This window comes from Ictalurus furcatus, chromosome 20, assembly GCF_023375685.1.
Source record: "Ictalurus furcatus strain D&B chromosome 20, Billie_1.0, whole genome shotgun sequence".
NCBI lineage: Eukaryota > Metazoa > Chordata > Actinopteri > Siluriformes > Ictaluridae > Ictalurus > Ictalurus furcatus.
The window spans coordinates 15,797,026-15,815,983 of record NC_071274.1 but is presented as its reverse complement, the minus strand read 5'-3'; the positions used below and the strand labels follow the sequence as shown (position 1 = coordinate 15,815,983).

General features: G+C 42.0%; 1 protein-coding gene across 8 annotated transcripts in view; it reads left to right on the top strand.

Moving 5' to 3' along the window:
- The window catches only part of LOC128623843 (myomegalin), an 84,270-nt gene that overhangs the window by 31,052 nt on the left and 34,260 nt on the right, over window positions 1–18,958 (top strand). For 5 of the 8 annotated variants that reach the window (XM_053650967.1, XM_053650970.1, XM_053650966.1 and 2 more), the window contains exons 1-7: window positions 11,074–12,308; window positions 13,868–14,005; window positions 14,684–14,803; window positions 16,555–16,647; window positions 16,757–16,960; window positions 18,283–18,441; window positions 18,707–18,811. In XM_053650967.1, coding sequence (XP_053506942.1) covers window positions 11,145–12,308; window positions 13,868–14,005; window positions 14,684–14,803; window positions 16,555–16,647; window positions 16,757–16,960; window positions 18,283–18,441; window positions 18,707–18,811 — 1,983 coding nt within the window. In that variant the 5' untranslated portion in view covers window positions 11,074–11,144. Of the gene's footprint in view, window positions 1–796; window positions 951–4,333; window positions 4,388–11,073; window positions 12,309–13,867; window positions 14,006–14,683; window positions 14,804–16,554; window positions 16,648–16,756; window positions 16,961–18,282; window positions 18,442–18,706; window positions 18,812–18,958 lie in introns of those variants that run through there. The other 3 variants (XM_053650971.1, XM_053650968.1, XM_053650972.1) reach the window with 2 other exon arrangements.

Below are 18,958 nucleotides of genomic sequence, written 5' to 3'. Positions count from 1 at the left end.
GGACGAGTCTTAAATGGATTCCAGTGTATTTTTAATGCCAGAAAACATGTGCTGTCTGAACATGTCACATTTGTGCTACTTATCTAACCAAAAGCACTCCCAGCTTCAGTGACACTATGGACAATATTCAATATACAGATTTTCATAAACTCATTTAGACTGCTGAATTATTATTATTTTTAAAAAATATTTCATGTTTGTTATTCATCTTTTGCAAATAATGATCTTATTTGTCCTGCTAACAAAACTACCATGACTGAATGATAACAATGCTTAAACAATAATAATTAGTTTATGGTTAAATCGAAAATCAAAGTGGTTATGTTTTGGTTTCTTAAGGGTGCTCATCATTACCACTTTGGAGCAGTGCCGTGGAGACGCCTATGAGACATCTTTTTGAATTTGACATGCAGAGAATAATACTTTTTGTCCATTTATATTTAAATGGTCTGATTATTATTATTTTTTAATGAGCCATGAGATCAGTTTATCAGACCAGATAGGTTAAAAAAAATCTGTATGTGATTAGATGGCACAACAGAGGATCTGCAGTAGAAGACGAGTTTGTACGTGTTTGGAAAACCTGAGCTGCTACAGCTTTAATGTTTTCATTTTTATGAGTTCTGCTACAGTATTTGATTTGATTTGATTTTTTTCCTGAGTCCTTGGTTCGGCTGCTGAAATCCCTGACCGCGGTCCGCCACTCTGTAGATCTGGAGTATATCTGTAGTGTTGTGTTATTTTGGTCACACCCACATAGTTGTACAGGTTGTTAATGTGTGTTATTTATCTACAGGATTGAGGAGCTCACTGCGGCAGTGCGCCGTAAGGAGATGCTGATACGGGAGTTAACGGAGGAGAGGAGCTCTCTGAGAGAGAGAGTCACAGAGATGGACGAACAGCTCCAAGAGCTCTCTACCTCGCTACTGCAGAAAGAGAGAGATGCAGAGGTGATTGAACGAGTGATTGAACGGGTGATTGAACGGGTGATTGAGCGGGTGAGTGAACGGGTGAGTGAACGGGTGAGTGAGCGGGTGATTGAACGAGTGAGTAAACGGGTGATTGAACGGGCGATTGAACGGGTGAGTGAACGGGTGAGTGAACGGGTGAGTGAACAAGTGAGTGAGCGGGTGATCGAACGAGTGATCGAACGAGTGATCGAACGAGTGATCGAACGAATGATCGAACGAGTGATCGAACGAGTGATTGAACGGGTGAGTGAGCAGGTAATTGAACGAGTGCGTGAACAGGTGATTGAACAGGTGATTGAACGAGTGAGTGAACGAGTGATTGAATGAGCGAATGAACGGGTGAGTGAGCGGGCGATTGAATGAGTGATTGAACGAGTGATCGAACGGGTGAGTGAGCAGGTAATTGAACGAGTGAGGTCACGGGTGATTGAACGAGTGAGTGAACGAGTGAGTGAGCGGGTGAGTGAGCGGGTGAGTGAGCGGGTGATTGAGCGGGTGAGTGAACGGGTGAGTGAACGGGTGAGTGAGCGGGTGATTGAGCGGGTGAGTGAACGGGTGAGTGAACGGGTGAGTGAGCAGGTAATTGAACGAGTGAGGTCACGGGTGATTGAACGAGTGAGTGAACGAGTGAGTGAGCGGGTGAGTGAGCGGGTGAGTGAGCGGGTGATTGAGCGGGTGAGTGAACGGGTGAGTGAACGGGTGAGTGAGCGGGTGATTGAACGAGTGAGTAAACGGGTGATTGAACGGGTGATTGAACGGGCGATTGAACGGGCGAGTGAACGGGCGAGTGAACGGGCGAGTGAACGGGTGAGTGAACAAGTGAGTGAGCGGGTGATCGAACGAGTGATCGAACGAATGATCGAACGAGTGATCGAACGAGTGATTGAACGGGTGAGTGAGCAGGTAATTGAACGAGTGCGTGAACAGGTGATTGAACAGGTGATTGAACGAGTGAGTGAACGAGTGATTGAATGAGCGAATGAACGGGTGAGTGAGCGGGCGATTGAATGAGTGATTGAACGAGTGATCGAACGGGTGAGTGAGCAGGTAATTGAACGAGTGAGGTCACGGGTGATTGAACGAGTGAGTGAACGAGTGAGTGAACGGGTGAGTGAGCGGGTGAGTGAGCGGGTGATTGAACGGGTGAGTGAACGGGTGAGTGAACGAGTGATTGAACGGGTGAGTGAGTGAGTGAGTGGGTGATTGAACGGGTGATTGAACGGGTGATTGAACGAGTGATTGAACGAGTGATTGAACGAGTGATCGAACGGGTGAGTGAGCAGGTGATCGAACGAGTGAGTGAACGGGTGATTGAATGAGCAACTGAACGAGTGAGTGAGCGGGTGATTGAATGAGTGATTGAACGAGTGATTGAACGGGTGAGTGAGCGGGTGATTGAACGAGTGAATGAACGAGGGAGTGAATGGGTGATTGAACGGGTGAGTGAGTGGGTGATTGAACGAGTGAATGAACGAGGGAGTGAATGGGTGATTGAACGGGTGAGTGAACGAGTGAGTGAGCGGGTGAGTGAACAGGTGAGTGGACGAGTGATTGAACATGTGAGTGAACGGGTGAGTGAGCGGGTGAGTGAGCGGGTGAGTGAGCGGGTGAGTGAACGGGTGAGTGAGCGGGTGAGTGAGCGGGTGAGTGAGCGGGTGAGTGAGCGGGTGAGTGAACGAGTGATTGAACGGGTGAGTGAACAAGTGATTGAACGAGTGAGTGAGTGGGTGAGTGAACGAGTGAGTGAACGAGTGAGTGAACAAGTGATTGAACAAGTGATTGAACGGGTGAGTGAACGAGTGAGTGAGCGGGTGATTGAATGAGTGATTGAATAAGTGATCGAACGGGTGATTGAACGAGTGAGTGAACAGGTGAGTGAACGAGTGATTGAACGAGTGATTGAACGAGTGAGTGAGAAGGTGATTGAACGAGTGAGTGAACGGGTGATTGAACGGGTGAGTGAACGGGTGATTGAACGGGTGAGTGGATGAGTGATTGAACGGGTGAGTGAACGAGTGAGTGAGTGGGTGATCGAACGGGTGAGTGAGCGGGTGAGTGAACAAGCGTGTGTGTGTGTGTGTGTGTGTGTGTGTGTGTGTGAGAGAGAGAGTGTGTGTGTGTGTGTGACAGCAGGCAAAAGAACAGCCATGGGGCACAAGGAACGTCCATTTTAAGAAGTCTTTCTGGGATTGTTATTTCTAGCGCTCTGGTGGCTGTGATGTGAATTGCAACTGCAACAGAAACATTAATAAGCCGTGAAAAGCCCTTTCCTCACACCTGTTGAAATTATGAATGTCATGTGAATACTGTATTTACACAGTATATCAAAGATATATTTTTAATTCTGTGATTAATGCAGGTTTACAAACTATTTAGTCATAAATCTGTCATACTGTGACCATAGTTTTGTCATAATCATCACTATGAAACTCACCTTCGCTTGCTTTATTATCTTAATAACACTGGGGTGATTTTGAGGGAAAAGAGACCAGCTCAACAATAAAGAGTAATATAGGGTGTGTCTCAATTAGCGCCCGAGGTCGTGAATCAGTATATCAGGCACTGGTAAGGAACCTGGATCAATACACATTGGGACACTGATGACATGAATACGTACTCGCGTTGTAAAATGTCACCAATGGCAGGACCGATATCTTTGACATTGTATGCCATATAAATCTGTTAGCTTAATCACATGCGTTTCTGTCATGGTACTTCATGCAGGATCGTAGGCTAGTGCTAGTGAATTTTTTAAAAAACATCAAACAATTAAAAGTTGTTAGACTCAAACAAACCGTATATATATATATAAATACACACACAAACACACACTAAGGGTGCCAATATTTGTGAAGGGCACTGTATGTATGTATAAGTGTTTGTATGCATATTATATATACATAGTTTGTATACAAATTACATTTTATATATGTGTATGTGTATATATATATATATATATATAGATAGATATAGATATAATATAATTTGAGAGATTTCACTGGCAAGAGAGGGGTTCATTAAGTCAGGTCTCTCACTTGCCATTGATTGATGGATGTTCTGCTAGAACTCATATTTCCGCTGACACATCAGCAGCTGCTGAGTTGCTGGTGAAGTGAATCCGCTTTCACGCCCTCGTTCTCAAGTTGTACCTCTTGGAACGTTGCGAGCTGCGGAACTCAAAGCCAAGTCAAATATATTGTTCAAAATCTTAAAAGAAATTCTAAATAAAAATGACTTGTGAGGTGATTGTGCTGTCATTCACAGCACACTATAACATTTAAGAAGCTCCAAATGATTTTAATTACACATATAGTGTATATGACATTGTGTATGATAGTGATTGCTTTTCTTCATCGTCACAGTTTTATCAGGAAGAGCTGGGCCGTGAGAGGCTGCGTGTCCAACAGGAGATGCAGGTAGGACTCACTGTATTTGTGTCAGTAAACGTATATTTATATGCCAAACCCCAGAGAAATCTACTAGCAGTTCTGTTCTGTTCGGCTTCAGTCCTGTAGGACTATAAACCACGCCCATTACAAGGAACGCCGACTAGCAAATCACACTACGCAACATTCCCACGCCCACTCGAAGATAGCTGTGTGAATTTCGTCAGTTTCCTTAACTCTAGCCGTAACTGTATTTATTGTGGGTGTAACTTATAATACTGGGCGTGATTTGTAAGGGGGGGGGACAATCCTGACTGGTGTCTTACATATTTATTTGTTGTGGGCGTACGTACCTTGTAAGGGTTACACTTGCACTACACATGTTCCTGTCACACACCCTCACTGAGTCACATAATCATGAGCACCTGAATCATGTTTATGCACAATGACCACCAGTATATAAGTAAAAAAAAATGCTAGTGATCACTGAACAACTGCTAACTATGATTTTAAACTGTATAGCTCCAGAAACCCAGGCTAGTGATTTGTCCAACCCAGAATCATCACCTAATATGACTATTAATTCCAGTATGCATTTTAAGTAAGGGTTTATGTTGATCTCATGTCTTGATATCAAATGGATAGGCATCAGTTAAATGTGTAGAAGTAAAGTAACTTTACAGTTTTTAGTAATAGCTTTAAGTCATTTAAGTTTTAAACATAACTAAATTGAACTCAATTTGCTCGTACCTTCTTGATCGTTTTAGTTTTACACGATGTCTCGGTTCATTGGCTAAAATTCATGATCAGAGCTTGCCCTCTAGTGGAGGGTAAAGAAAGGTCACCTTGAAAGAGAGATTTGAAAGCGAAAGAGAAATAATGAATCATTCCTGTCTTCATTCTGAGTTTGGAGCCTTTTCAAGCAAATTAACATCGAGCACATTATAGCTTGTGCAGTAAAGTCAAGAGAGTCATGAGTTCCCCTTCTATGAGCTATGGAAGGAGTCTCAAGTGTCTCCACTTGGTGACAGTCAGAGCTAAAGCTGTTCCTTTGAGTGGACCAGTACAGTAAAATCTAAGTCATATTCAGGAAGCACAAGAGAAACAGTTTACTGCTGCTATAATAGGAACTAACTTGTAAATGTAACTATAGATGGATAAAACCTACAATGTTTTATTCTTTGATTTAAAAAAAATATATATATATATATATATATATATATATATATATATATATATATATATATATATATATCTTTGGGAAGCTGCTGTAGTATAAGTGAAATTAAACACTATGTATCAAGCTATACTTGTTATTTATATGTATAATAAAGCCCCTCCGCTTCATTACCACCAGTATTTGATTATTTTCCTATAACAGCATTTCTTTTCTTACTTACTGGATTCTGTTATTTACTATCGTTTCCCTGTGTGATATTTCGCTACGTCTTATTTCTTTTTGCTACCATGTGGTCAAATTGAAAGAAAACGAGACACAGGTCCATTGTAAACTTTGCCTAAAAATCTTGCTGCTAAAAGCAGGCCAGTTTCAGTCTCACCTTTTGGTATTCATCAGCCATGTGTCTGTGGTATTACATTGAGGGTGGAGTGCTTTATGGATTAATGTGGAGCTTCATAAACAACACTACTCAGAGAGTAATAGTGGGTGTGTGGTGATTTCTATTGAAGTTTCTGTTTACTAGAGGAGGACACTGGGTATGAATTGTGTAGTCACATTTTTCTCAATAAAATGTATAAAGTGTTTTGCATAACATGTTATGCTTTATTATATAGATAAAATGTAGTGTTTCCTGTATGAACTTCTCCGACAGTTTAAGGAAGAGTTTATTCTTCTGTGTTATGAAGTCGTAAAGGATGTGATGTGTGTTCAGGGTGATACAGTCTATATGATATTAGGACTGTTAGGAGATGTGATCCTATTGGGAAGTGACCCAGGATTGTGCAGCTGCCACTTGGCCACTGAGGACGGGAAGGTGACTAGTGTACAGTATGTGTTTGATGTGTTTCTGAGAAGGCATGAGTACATGTTGCCTCCAGGCACTGTTTGACTTGTAAATCAGCACAGTGGAATATGCAAACGCTGGCGATGGCAGGAATTACTCGGCTCGGATTGCTGTCCGACTTCGACCCGGCTGCCTCACTCGCTCACATTCGCTCGCTCTGGCTCTCTCAGACATTCACATACACACTCATTCGCTCTTTCAGTCTTTCACACTTTAACCACCAGATGCAAACATGGAATGCAGTAAGTCTTATACAGTGGATATAAAAAGTCTACACACCCCTGTTAAAATGGCAGGTTTTTGTGATGTAAAAAAAAAAAAAGAAAGAAACTAAGTTAAATCGTGTCAGAAACTTTTTTTCACCTTTATTGTGAAATTGCAACATATATATATCAAGTGACAAACATCCAGAAATGTGTTTTTTTGGGGGGTGGGGGGGTAAAAAACTCCCAATACCTAGCTTGCATAAGTGTGCACACCAAAAAATAAATAAAAAAATACATCCAGTCTCCCAAAACCATGTGGAATAATGTTTTATGGACTGATGAAACCAAAGTTGTAGCCATAATAGCAAAAGGTATGTTTGGCACACACAAAAAAAACAAAAACAAAGCACATGACCAAAAGAACTCCATCCCCATGGGGAAGCATGGTGGTGGCAGCATCACACTTTGGGGCTGTTTTTCTTCAACTAAAACTGGGGCTTTAATCAGGGTGGAGGGAATAATGAATAGTTCCAAATACCTGTCAATTTAGCCAAAACCTTAAGGCTTCTGCTAAAACACTTGAGTAGAAGAGGAATTTCACCTTTCAGCATGACAACGAGCCAAAACAAACCTCCAGATCAACAAAGGAAAACAAATCCAAAACAAGTTCAAGGTTTTGGAATGGCCCAGCCAGAGTCTAGGCCTAAATCCAATCAAAAATCTGTGGGGTGACCTGAAGAGGGCTGTGGACAGGAGATGCCCAGTCAATTCAAATGTTTTTGCATGGATGAAAGTCACGATGTGCCAAACTGATTGACTCTTACCCAAAAAGATTGAATGCTGTGATAAAATCTAAAGGTGCTTCAACTAAGTATTAGTTTAGGGGTGTGCACACTTATGCAACCAGGTTATTGTACTTTTTTTTAAAAAAAGTATAATTATTCTTTTCCCCTAAAATGATTCATATTGTTTTTCACTTTAATTAATAGGTTAAGATTTCACAAAAAAGGTAGAACAGGTTCTGACATGATTTATCTTGGTTTCTTTCTTTCTTTCTTTTTTATATCACAAAAGCCTGCCATTTTAACAGGGGTTTAAGAGGACTTGGGTTGAGCAAGAAGGGCTGGGTGGAAAATAATTAGGCCAGTTGTTGTAGTTGGTGTATTATATACAGTATGTACATTGTACTCATTTGTGCTCTTTATTCCTTTCTGATATTAAGGTCTTTCCACATTTGTCTAAGTTTGAGTTTTGCATGTTATCTGATTTGACTGTAAAATCAGGTAACCCCCAGATTCACAACACTGGCTAATGACAGACTCGCTCATTACACTACAATAGGACGTTTGTGTAAAACCTACCACAACTAAACGTGCCAAAAATGGTGGATGAAATGTGATCTATTTAGAAAGTCAAAGACGGAGTAGTGCACTAAAGTATTTTTTTTCTTCTTACAAACGTGTATATATATCAGCTTGGTGTTTACTGGTTACTTTCTAAAGAAAATATGGAACATTGTTACACTTGACAAGCGTAAATAGCATGCAGCATTGCCAACATAATTGAATGTAATTTCTTTCAAAATGAATTTGTGTATATTTGTGTGTAGCTGATTAAACCTAATGTCACAGTTTTTCAGAGTTTATTGTTACTGTATCATTAACCACCTTTATTGAATCTCTGTTCTGCCTGACCTGCCTGTCTTTTTTTCTTAAGCACTGTTGAATCTAGAATTATAGAAATTAGTTATTATTAATTAAATTAGGAATATTGTAAACATACCTTTCATACTATTCATAAATTGTACTACAAAAGTGTTTTTTTTTGTTTTTTTTGTTTTTTTTTAACATGGTAAAGTAGGTCTAACCCAGAAGACAACTAAGACGTAAAGGGGTTACAGTTGCAGGAGACATTTATTGAAAAAATTCATCTTTATGGTCCAGAGATCTAAAAATCCTACTTCTTTAGCCATTGTTTTGTATTTCTCAACACTGGCATTTGTTCATGCACTTACGTAGGTCCTCACGTAGCTTTTAAATAGTTTCCTTTTTCTATTCAGAGCAGATGGGAATAGCATTCGTGTCTACTCTTTTAGGCCGTGAATCCTGACAGATTGACCCAAGTGTTTTGTGTTATTGCAGATTACATTGCTCTAGTTAAGAGCTTCTACCGAAGACCGCATTTCAACTATGATAAAATCATCTAAATCATGTTCAAGAAAAACATGCAAAGACTAGACTAGGGAGCTGCAGGTGGTAGTAGTCACAGGAAGTGAAACTCTGGGGACATGCTGCTGAGTACTTAGGCGTTTTCAGTATACGAAAAATGGCATGCTTACGCATTCAGACCCTAACAGCACACCATTTCTGCTTCAGATGTGACTGCCCTGTAGCTAATTCAGTTTTAGAGAACATACTCTTTGTTGGTTAGCCCCACATGCTTGTCATGATTCTCAGTAAACATGACCTTTCAGGAGATGGATGACTCTCCTTTGACCACTTCCATGAGGGAGATAAGATTCAGACGGAGCATGTGGGTGTGTTTGTGTCTAGCTGATACACTGTGACCATCACCACCTTTACATAACCTTGTACATGTCACACAATACGCACGTTACCGTGGCTCTCAAATGATTGTGTCCAAATTTATATTTAGCGTCGTCTAAAGTACACGGCACTGATGTGTGTCGGCCATGCCATCTATTTTTGAGCAAGAATGAACCAACAACAGCACTCAACACGGCAGCAAGGTTACAGATCCAGCGTTGTATTTATAATAGAAATCAGTTCAAGTGAGGCCCCAAGGCAGACTGACCTCATTGCAAAGCATCTGTCTGACTACTGCTAAAATTGCACCTCATCGCTTTGTTATATAAATAGCATTTATCTAATATATAATTTAGCTTGAGATAATCGGGTATCTCTACTCACATGACAGCTCGGTTAGTTATCTATGAGATGAAGAGCGCAGTACTTTAGAACCTGATCTGTTTGAGCAGAGTGTACAGATGAGGAGGGGAGAGAACTGGACAGGCTAAAAGACTAAAGCGCTGCTGCATCGCTCTCTAGCAAAGGCCCAAATGCCATGCCATGCACCACTGTCATCCGGTAGTTGAATGATATTTTAGGTAACAAAGGAAATCATTTACCAAAGTGAAAATTGGCCAAAGTTTTAAAATGTGAGCTCCAGAATTTCATTACAAAATAAATCATGTGAGCCATCAGAGACCACGTGTTCGTGGGGGGATTTTTTTTTTTCTTTAAAAAAAAAAAGTCATTTGAAATGTAAACGTTTTCTTTTTCTTTTTTTTCTAGTCGTAACCACTTGCATTAATATGACACCCGGGATTAAAAAATGACACGATGCACTACATCATATCCGCTACATCAATACCGCGCGACATTTCACCTGCTCGCTGAACCTAACACATTGCGGCTTAGTAAAGCCTGAGTGGGACATTCCAACTCACACTGCAGAGGTAGAGACCGCCCGCTTCTTGAGCTATATTTTTGCCAATACATTGTTTAAACATTTCTCAAAGCTTTGTTTTTTTAAAATCGATTTTCTCTTTGTAATCTTCATAGCGCAAGAGATTTCAAATCTTGAGTGAATACATTACAATCAGAGCGCGTTGGGACAAATGGCACAACCCGTATTTTGGGAAATGGTACGTCCTGTCGTCGCGAGCCTCGACACCCACAGCGCTGCTACATCACTGCTGTGTGTGGCTCTTTATTTAGAGCGGTGTCTCTGTACCGCCGTGGCTGCTTTTAAAGCACAGCGGATTGTCTCTCTGATAGAGAGAGAAAGAAAAAAAAACAACAACAACAAAAAAAACAAAGACGTGGACAGAGAATGGGAGAGAGAATGAAGCCATTAAGGACTGAAGCGCTGCTACCTGCGTTCTATAGCTGACAGGGCAGTGACGGAGGATGTGGCGGTGAAGCAGTGATATGAGGGATGAACCACCGCCGTGAGGGGAGAAAACAGCCGGCGTCTTTAACCGACAAAATGGCTCCTAAAACGGCGTCAGTTTCGGTGACATTGGGATTTACGTAGGATAAAAGTCTAAACTGGGTTTTTATGCTTTGTCGAAAGCGGGTTTCATGCCTTCATGCCTTCAGCACCATACCGGTACATCGACCTTCATTTTCCGGATATAAAAGACTGCAGCATGGCCTGGTTTAACAAGGAAGGCTTCATCATCAGGTGAAGTCTCCTGTCACCTGCTCTGAGTCTCCTCAGCCAAGATAGACAACCAAATATTCACCCCCATTTAGAGAGATGCTCTATTTATGTGCACATTTCCTCCCATTTCTAGTTTGTACTTCTACAGATCAGATTTCATTGGCTGTCAGACCTGATCTAAACAGATCTGCTGTAGATCTACCGACCTCCAAGCCTACAACCGTGTCCGATCTCTTCAGCACAAGACATTTATAGCATTTGGTGGTGTTTTTGTCACCCAGATTAATTCTCAAACACCGGTTTGGACACTCACGCCAAGTTTCGAGTGATCATTCATCCTGGAAAGACTTGGATAATCCACAGTCCAAGATGAAGGAGGTGTGCCGGGTTTGCGCCCGGGAGCTGTGCGGAAACCAACGCCGCTGGATCTTCCACCCGGCAGCCAAGCTGCAGGTGCTGCTGTCGCACGCTCTGGGCCACGAGCTGCGGCGGGACGGCCGTGGAGAGTTCGTCTGCAGCAAGTGTGCCTTTATGCTTGAGCGTATGTATCGCTTTGACACGGTGGTTGCGCGCGTGGAGGCACTCTCCATTGAGCGCCTGCACAAGCTCCTGCTGGAGAAAGACCGTCTGCGGCAGTGCATCAGCGGGATGTATCGCAAGCACAACGACGATGCGACGTCTGTGGAGAAAGACTGCATGGTGGATATATCGAGCCTGCATGACGCCAAGTACTGCGCTCTGGTCGAAGATGACCTGATATATTCAGTTTACGAGTCGTGGGCGGAGGATGAGGAGCAAACGTTGGAGTGTAGCCATAATCCGCAGTGCCATGGGTCGGACATGTCCTCGCTCTGGCATCGGTCAAGAAGATGCCGAGGGTGCAGCGCGCTCCGCGTAGCTGACTCTGACTATGAGGCTGTGTGCAAGGTCCCCAGGAAGCTGGCGCGTAGCACTTCCTGTGGTCCTTCCACACGCTACTCTGAGACTACCATGACAACGACGGCATCCACTACCCTTGTTCCTGAGAGTCAGCAAACAGCAAGGGCTTCATCTGATGGTGACAAGACTTTGGGAGGGAGGCCAAGCTCCAGCAACTCAGCAGAGTCCCTGACTTCCACCCTGGCTGCAGCGCCCCCTGTTGGAGAGGTAGAGCGAGACGGGAGGGAAGAGCAGAACTGGGACTCTGTCTCCGAGCAGCACTTGGAACACAATCTAGACCATGTGAATGCAACTAGCAGACTGCAGCTAGCACTGTGCCTGGTTCAGAACTGTGTATACAAACCCATCCGAGTCCCCAATGGAAGTAAGCTGCCTGTTTTAATCAAACCTGGCTGTGTGGATACAGACTTTAAACTAGGCAACCCAGAACAAGCCCTGAGGACCCCCACTGATAGGGCAGCCTCGGCGCTGGAGATGCCAGGGCCACCACGAATTCAGCTGGGCCTGGCCCTGGAGTTGGCTGAGCTGGAGGAAATGTGGGATGATGTATACGTGGAGTACTTGCCTTTCTGCTTGAAGAAGTTTGAAAAGAAGGTGAAGTGGTAGATGATGAAGTCCTATCTGTCTAAGGATGACCAACCATACAGGATTAGAGTATTATGATAGTTTAGGACAGGTCTTAGTCAGGGTACATACCAATGAAAAGAATATTCAACTATTTTTTTTTTAAACCTGGTCTAGTAGCATATGTGAAACTACTACAGACAGGAATTTCTGCTTGAAATTCACATATAATGGAAGTCTAGAGGTACATGTTGAATTCTGATAGTGAACGTTCAAAATAACTGACTATGGTCGAAAAGCACTTGAACAATGAAAGTTTTACCAAAGCTGCCTTTGCTGTATGTTCAATTCATAGTACTTTTCCTACTGGATTGCAGGTTATCTAGGGGAAAACGTTTTATATCATTTAGCCTTTGACTGGGATTGTGCCACAATAGTGCTTATCGGCTTCACGTTATTTGCTCTCCAGTGCTGGATCAGTCCTGAGGACGGTAACAAACGTCGAGTATAGGGAAGATTTATTGTGTTACGTGATTAGTGTTAAAATCCATGTAGCTGTCATTAAGGACACTCTGTGTAGCTTATGCCCCCCCCCCCCCCCCCCCCGTGGATGTCTGAATCAATACGACATCAATCACACTATCGGGTGTGTAAATTTATCCAACCATTACCAACAGATTAGAGCTGCTGCTTATTCTATGGATAAAGGAGGAAATGTAGAGGAAAGATGAGCCTTTTTATAGGTTGTCACAGTGGCTTCCAACTAGACCTTGTCCTGAAGAGGGTTGATTGAAGATCTGTAGTGTTAGAACGAGGAAAACGCTAATTTGTATATCAATAGTTTACATTATCTCAGAAGAGATATATCATTATGATGTTTCATAATAGGAAAAATGGGAATTAGCTTGTTTGTTTTAAGCGTTCTGCACAATCTATTATCACTATCTAAAATGTAAATAAATTATTACATATTTACTATTTATGTAAATAAAATGATAACACTGTCATGGATGACGAGCATGCTACAGAAGCAGGAAGTGGTACCTCTGATTGGTAGATTTGCAGCTCAGGAAGTGCTGTACATTAGTGATTAGTGAACAAAGCTAGCTCTCATCAACCATTTGTCTCTACTGAGGTGGTCTTTGCCCTTCCTAGTTTAGCCAAAGGCAGGGCACTTTCATCTAAGTAGGTTAATATGGCGGAGGTGGCATCACCACTGACCTAGTTGTCTCACAGCCTGCTGGAGGCAGAGCACACAAACACACACGCAGATCACAACGTCTGACCTCGTGATTGGTACAGCACTATACAGGGCCATGGTGGTGTTCTCTGACAATTTAAGAGTGGCAGGACTGAGTAGTGTAGTGGAGAGGAATAACAGAGTATCGCCCTGTTTTTTTAATTTTATTTATGTGTATATATTATTATTTTAAGTTTTTTATTATTTTTTTTTTTGAGAATTACTGAGGCTTTTATAGGGGTGAGGTGTGTAGTTTTATACACTAGAACTGGGGTTAAACCACACTATTATACAGAAGGACAGGACTGTGTGTATGTATGTAATGGGTGAATGTTTCCCTTTGTTGCAGTCTCTGATTGAAGAGCAGCAGTCTCAGCTGAACCAGTATGAATCCGCAGCAGGCCAGTGCGTGAGTGAACTGCACAAGGCTCAGCTACAGGTTCAGTCCCTCCAGAATAAGATCCACGACAGCGAAACAAGCAACAAGGTAGTTGGTCACCACGAGCCACTAGCAGCTTCAGTGCACCTTAACACAGGTTCTGCAAGCCTGTGGAACTGTCCTGGAGGGATAGACACCATTTCCAAACTAGATTTACTCAATGTGTAACACGATGCTAGAAACATGCTAGAAAAACACATCCACATCATAAATGAGTAAAACTGAACGTCATGTAAACTGTATTGGTCAAGCATTCAGACCCGTACCGTTTATTTGAGGTACGTTCCACATGCGCTCGTCCACTTGTCAAGAATCTGACTAGATCTCTAGTACCTGTGGTTTTCCACCACAATTTCCAATCCTTTTGACTGTTGCCTTCTGCATTTAGATCTATGGACGTCATATTAAGACCTCGTGATCCAAAATCGAGATCAACTGGGCTGGCTTAGCATTTTTTATACATACAGAGCATACTGGGATCTTGCTTAATTGTGTCTCAATTTTTTATTTTATATATATATATATATATATATATATATATATATATATATATATATATATATATATATATATATATATAAATAAAATATAAATTTTATATATATATAAAATATAAATTTTATATATTATATATATATATATATATATAAAATATAAATTTTATATTTCAGTAAGAGGTTAAGAATGTACAGTAATGAAATGCTGACTTTGGATTTTGTTTTTCAGAGGCTGCAGGAAAACCTGAGTGAGATGGAGACTGAGCTGCGTTCTATTAGACAGGCAGCTCAGAATCAGGAGAGGACCATCCAGAGCCTCACCGAAAGTCTTAATACTAAGGAGACAGAGGTACTCACATACATATGCGCTCGCCCACGCGCGCACAAACAGAGGCTGAGGTCATGCATGCTATGCAAATATAAGTACGTAAGCATTCAGAATTATTGACACCCTTGTTGAAAAGGCCAGTAATGAGTAACGTGTAATGTGTGATATTCTTGAGCTTAAATATAAACTTTGTATAATATCTAACAGGGTTAGGCACACATGGAGGGACATTGTTCCTCTCCTCCATGCAGAACATTTAAAGATCTCTTATATTTGTAGGTTTGCACACACACGTAGATAGATTTTTAATACAGATCTCAGGCTTTCAAGGTTCACAAGGTTTGAGATTCAGATTTGGGGTTGCTTTCACATATGCAGCATCCATGCAGAGTCCATTTAATTTGAACCCTGCTGTGTTTTTCACTTTGGTGTTTTTTCTAGTTCATTTAATTATGTGTAGTGTGAAACTAGACCAAACCAAATAGCAAACAAACCAAACAGAATACATTTTACTCTGATTTGGACTTCACAAATGAAAGCGCCCTTAGCAATTGGGCATTTTAAAACACTGATCACATGTTCCCGTGACTTTGTTTCAACTGTGATGTACACTATGTGGCCAAAAGTATGTGGACACCTGAGCATCGAACCCGTATGTGGTTCATCCCCAAACGGTTGCCGCAAAGTTGGAAGCACACCATTGTCTTGAATGTCTTTGTATACTGTAGCTTTACACATTCGCTTTATGCCAGAGCCATTTCTCCCTGCAGTTCTCAATTGGTTTCCCACCGAAGCTAAGCAGTTTTGTAAATGGCCAGTACCTGGATGGGAGACCTCCTGGGAAAAACTAAGGTTGCTGCTGGAAGTGGTATTAGTGAGGCCAGCAGGGGGCACTCACCTTGTGGTCTGGGTTGAGCCTAATTCCCCAGTATAGTGATCACTATACTGTAAAAACAGCACCGTCTTTTGGATGAGACGTTAAAACGAGGTCCTGAGACTCTGGTCATTAAAAATCTTTGAACATTTATCATAAAACAGTAGGAGTATAACCTCAGTGTCCTGGCGAAATTCCCCCATTGGACCTTCTGTATCATGGCCCCCTAATAATCTCCATCTCTGAATTGGCTACATCACGCTCTCCTCTCCACTAATAGCTGGTGTGTGGTGGGCGTTCTGGCGCACTATGGCTGCCGTTGCATCATCCAGATGGATGCTACACACTAGTGGTTGCTGAGGAGATCCCCCCCACACACACTATGTAAAGTGCTTTGAGTACCTAGAAATATAAATGTAACTAACTAACTAGCTTTAACTAACTAGCTAAAGTGCCTCATTCCTGCTCCAGCATGACAGTGCCCCTGTTTGCCAAGGTTGGTGTGGAAAAGCTTGAGTGACCTGACCTCAAACCCACTGAAAACCTTTGGGATGATTTGGAACATGGACTGGGCCACCAGACCTTCTTGCCTGACCTCTGTGCCTAATCTCACTTACTGTATGCTCTCACAGTTGAATGAGCACAAATCTCTACAGCCATGTTACACAATCCAGTGGAAAGCCTTCCCAGAAGAATAGAGGCTTTTACAGTAACTTTTTTGTCCGGTTTCATGAAGGGTGCCAATAACTCCGAAGTTGACTACACTATGTACATGCTGTATGAAAGAATGTTACATAAAAATGTACAAGTCAAACCAGTCTTGTTAGCACAAATATGTTCACTTGTCTAAATGCAAAGCAGGATGGAAATCTCATATTCCCCGTGTGTGTGCATGCAGACACAGGAGTTATATCAGGTTATAGAAGGACAGAACACCACCCTGTGTAAGCTCCGAGAAATAGCCCATCGCAGTCAGCTCCAACATACACAGGTGAGTGTATTTCTGCTTCTTTCTTTCTTCCATGTTACAGTCTCTTGTGTAAGATGCTGGTATGTGTATTTGTTTTCCAACCCCCCCACCTTCTTCTCTCTGTCTCCAGGTTCTAGAAGGGGGTGACCTGCAGGGTGAGGTGGTGGCACTACAAAGCTCTCTCTTCTGCTGCCAGCTGGAGCTGGAGGCCAGTCAGCGAGCACAGAGACAGAGCCAGAGGGTGGAAGAGGACCTGACACACTCCCGTGACCGCCTACACAGTGACCTAGAGGCAGCACTGCAGCACAGAGAGACCACCGAAAAGTACAACCAGGTAGGAACAAAACATTAACGATAAGGCTTGAAAGACAACAAGGGAAATTGTGGTGAGGACCGCTAAAGAGGTTAAACCTAATGGTTAAATCTAATGGTGAGGCCAATACTGTGAAGTCTGTCGTATACAGGTGCATCTCAAAAAATTTGAACATCGTGGAAAAGTTAATTTTTTTAACTCACAATTTAATTCAAAAAGTGGAACTTTTCATATATTCTAGATTCATTACACATAAAGTGAAATATTTCAAGCCTTTTTTGTTTTAATCTTGATTACGGCTTACAGCTCATGGAAATCAAAAATCCAGTATCTCAAAATATTAAAATAAAGAATTTATAATGCAGAAATGTTGCAGAGTCGCATTCCTAGTGTCAAGCCACTACTGAACAAGAGACAGCGTAGGAAGTGTCTTACCTGGGCTATGGAGAAAAAGAACTGGACCGTTGCTCAGCGGTCCAAAGTCTTCTTTTCAGATGAAAGTAAATTTTGCCTTTCATTTGGAAATCAAGGTCCCAGAGTCTGGAGGAAGAGTGGAGAGGAACAGAATCCAAGTTGCTTGAAGTCCAGTGTGAAGTTTCCACAGTCAGTGATGATTTTGGGTGCCATGTCATCTGCTGGTGTTGGTCCACTGTGTTTTCTCAAGTCGAGAGTCAATGCAGCGTCTACCAGGAGATTTTAGAGCACTTCATGCTTCCATCTACTGAAGAGCTTTATGGAGACACTGATTTCCTTTTCCAGCAGGACTTGGCACATGCCCACAGTGTCAAAACTGGTTTGCTGACCATGGTATTACTGCGCTTGATTGACCAGACAACTCGCCTGACCTGAACCCCATAGAGAATCAATGAGAGATACCAGACCCAACCATACAGACGAGCTGAAGGCCGCGATCAAAACAACCTGGGCTTCCAGAACACCTCAGCAGTGCCACAAGCTGATTACCTCCATGCCACGCCGCATTGATGCAGTAATTCCTGCAAAATGATTAAAGCCCCGATCCAAGTACTGAGTGCATGAATTAGTATACTTTTCAGAAGCTCGACATTTCTGTATTATAAATTCTTTATTATAATATTTTGAGATACTGGATTTTTGATTTCCATGAGCAGTTAGCAGTAATCATCAAGATTAAAACAAAAAATAGCTTGAAATATTTCACTTTGTGTAATTAATCTAGAATATATGAAAGTTCAATTTTTTTAATTAAATTACGAGGAAGAAAATTTACTTTTCAACGATATTCAAATTTTTTTTAGATGCACCTGTATAGAAAGCTTTGGAGCAGCATGGTACCTGTGTTTATGCCTCTGTGTGTGTTACAGGATTTACGCAGCACAGTTCAGCAGCTGCGTTCAGAGCTACAGGTGAAGGAAGCCCTGCTGAAGGAGGGCGAGGCCGATAAACACTCTGCGATTTTAGCCCAAGAAAAAACCATCACGGAGCTGCAGTTTTCGTTAAGGGAGAAGGAGAGAATCGTGCAGGTTAGCAGATGATCCGTTCAGATAAGTTCAACCAAGGTTTAACCAAGACCATGGTTTTAAAACTTTTCAATTCCACATAAGTGTCATTAGGCAACAGAAAAAAAGGGACTGAAGTATGGCTACACATTTAATCAAGAAAGAGTCCATGAATATCTGTCACATGACCTGCATTTCGTACAAGAATGCAGCGAAATCACGGCAGTGACCTCCTGTTTAAGAAATATTGGGCTGTGGCTGTGTGTGTGTGCGCGCGCGTTTGTGGCAGGAGTACTCAGAGCTGCTGGACCAGCCTGCTGAGACTGGCCGACCCCGAGACGCCCTGCTGGACAAACTAAAGAGTCGCATCCGTGACCGGGACAGAGCCCTGGAGGTATTCCGTTAGCAGCTAAGAGAGCACCTATTTCCTAAATACATTTGCAACCTAACTACCACAGCAAGTACAAATAATAATAATAATAATAATAATAATAGTAATGTAACCTGTAATCATATAAATAAAGATAGTATGTGTCTTGTC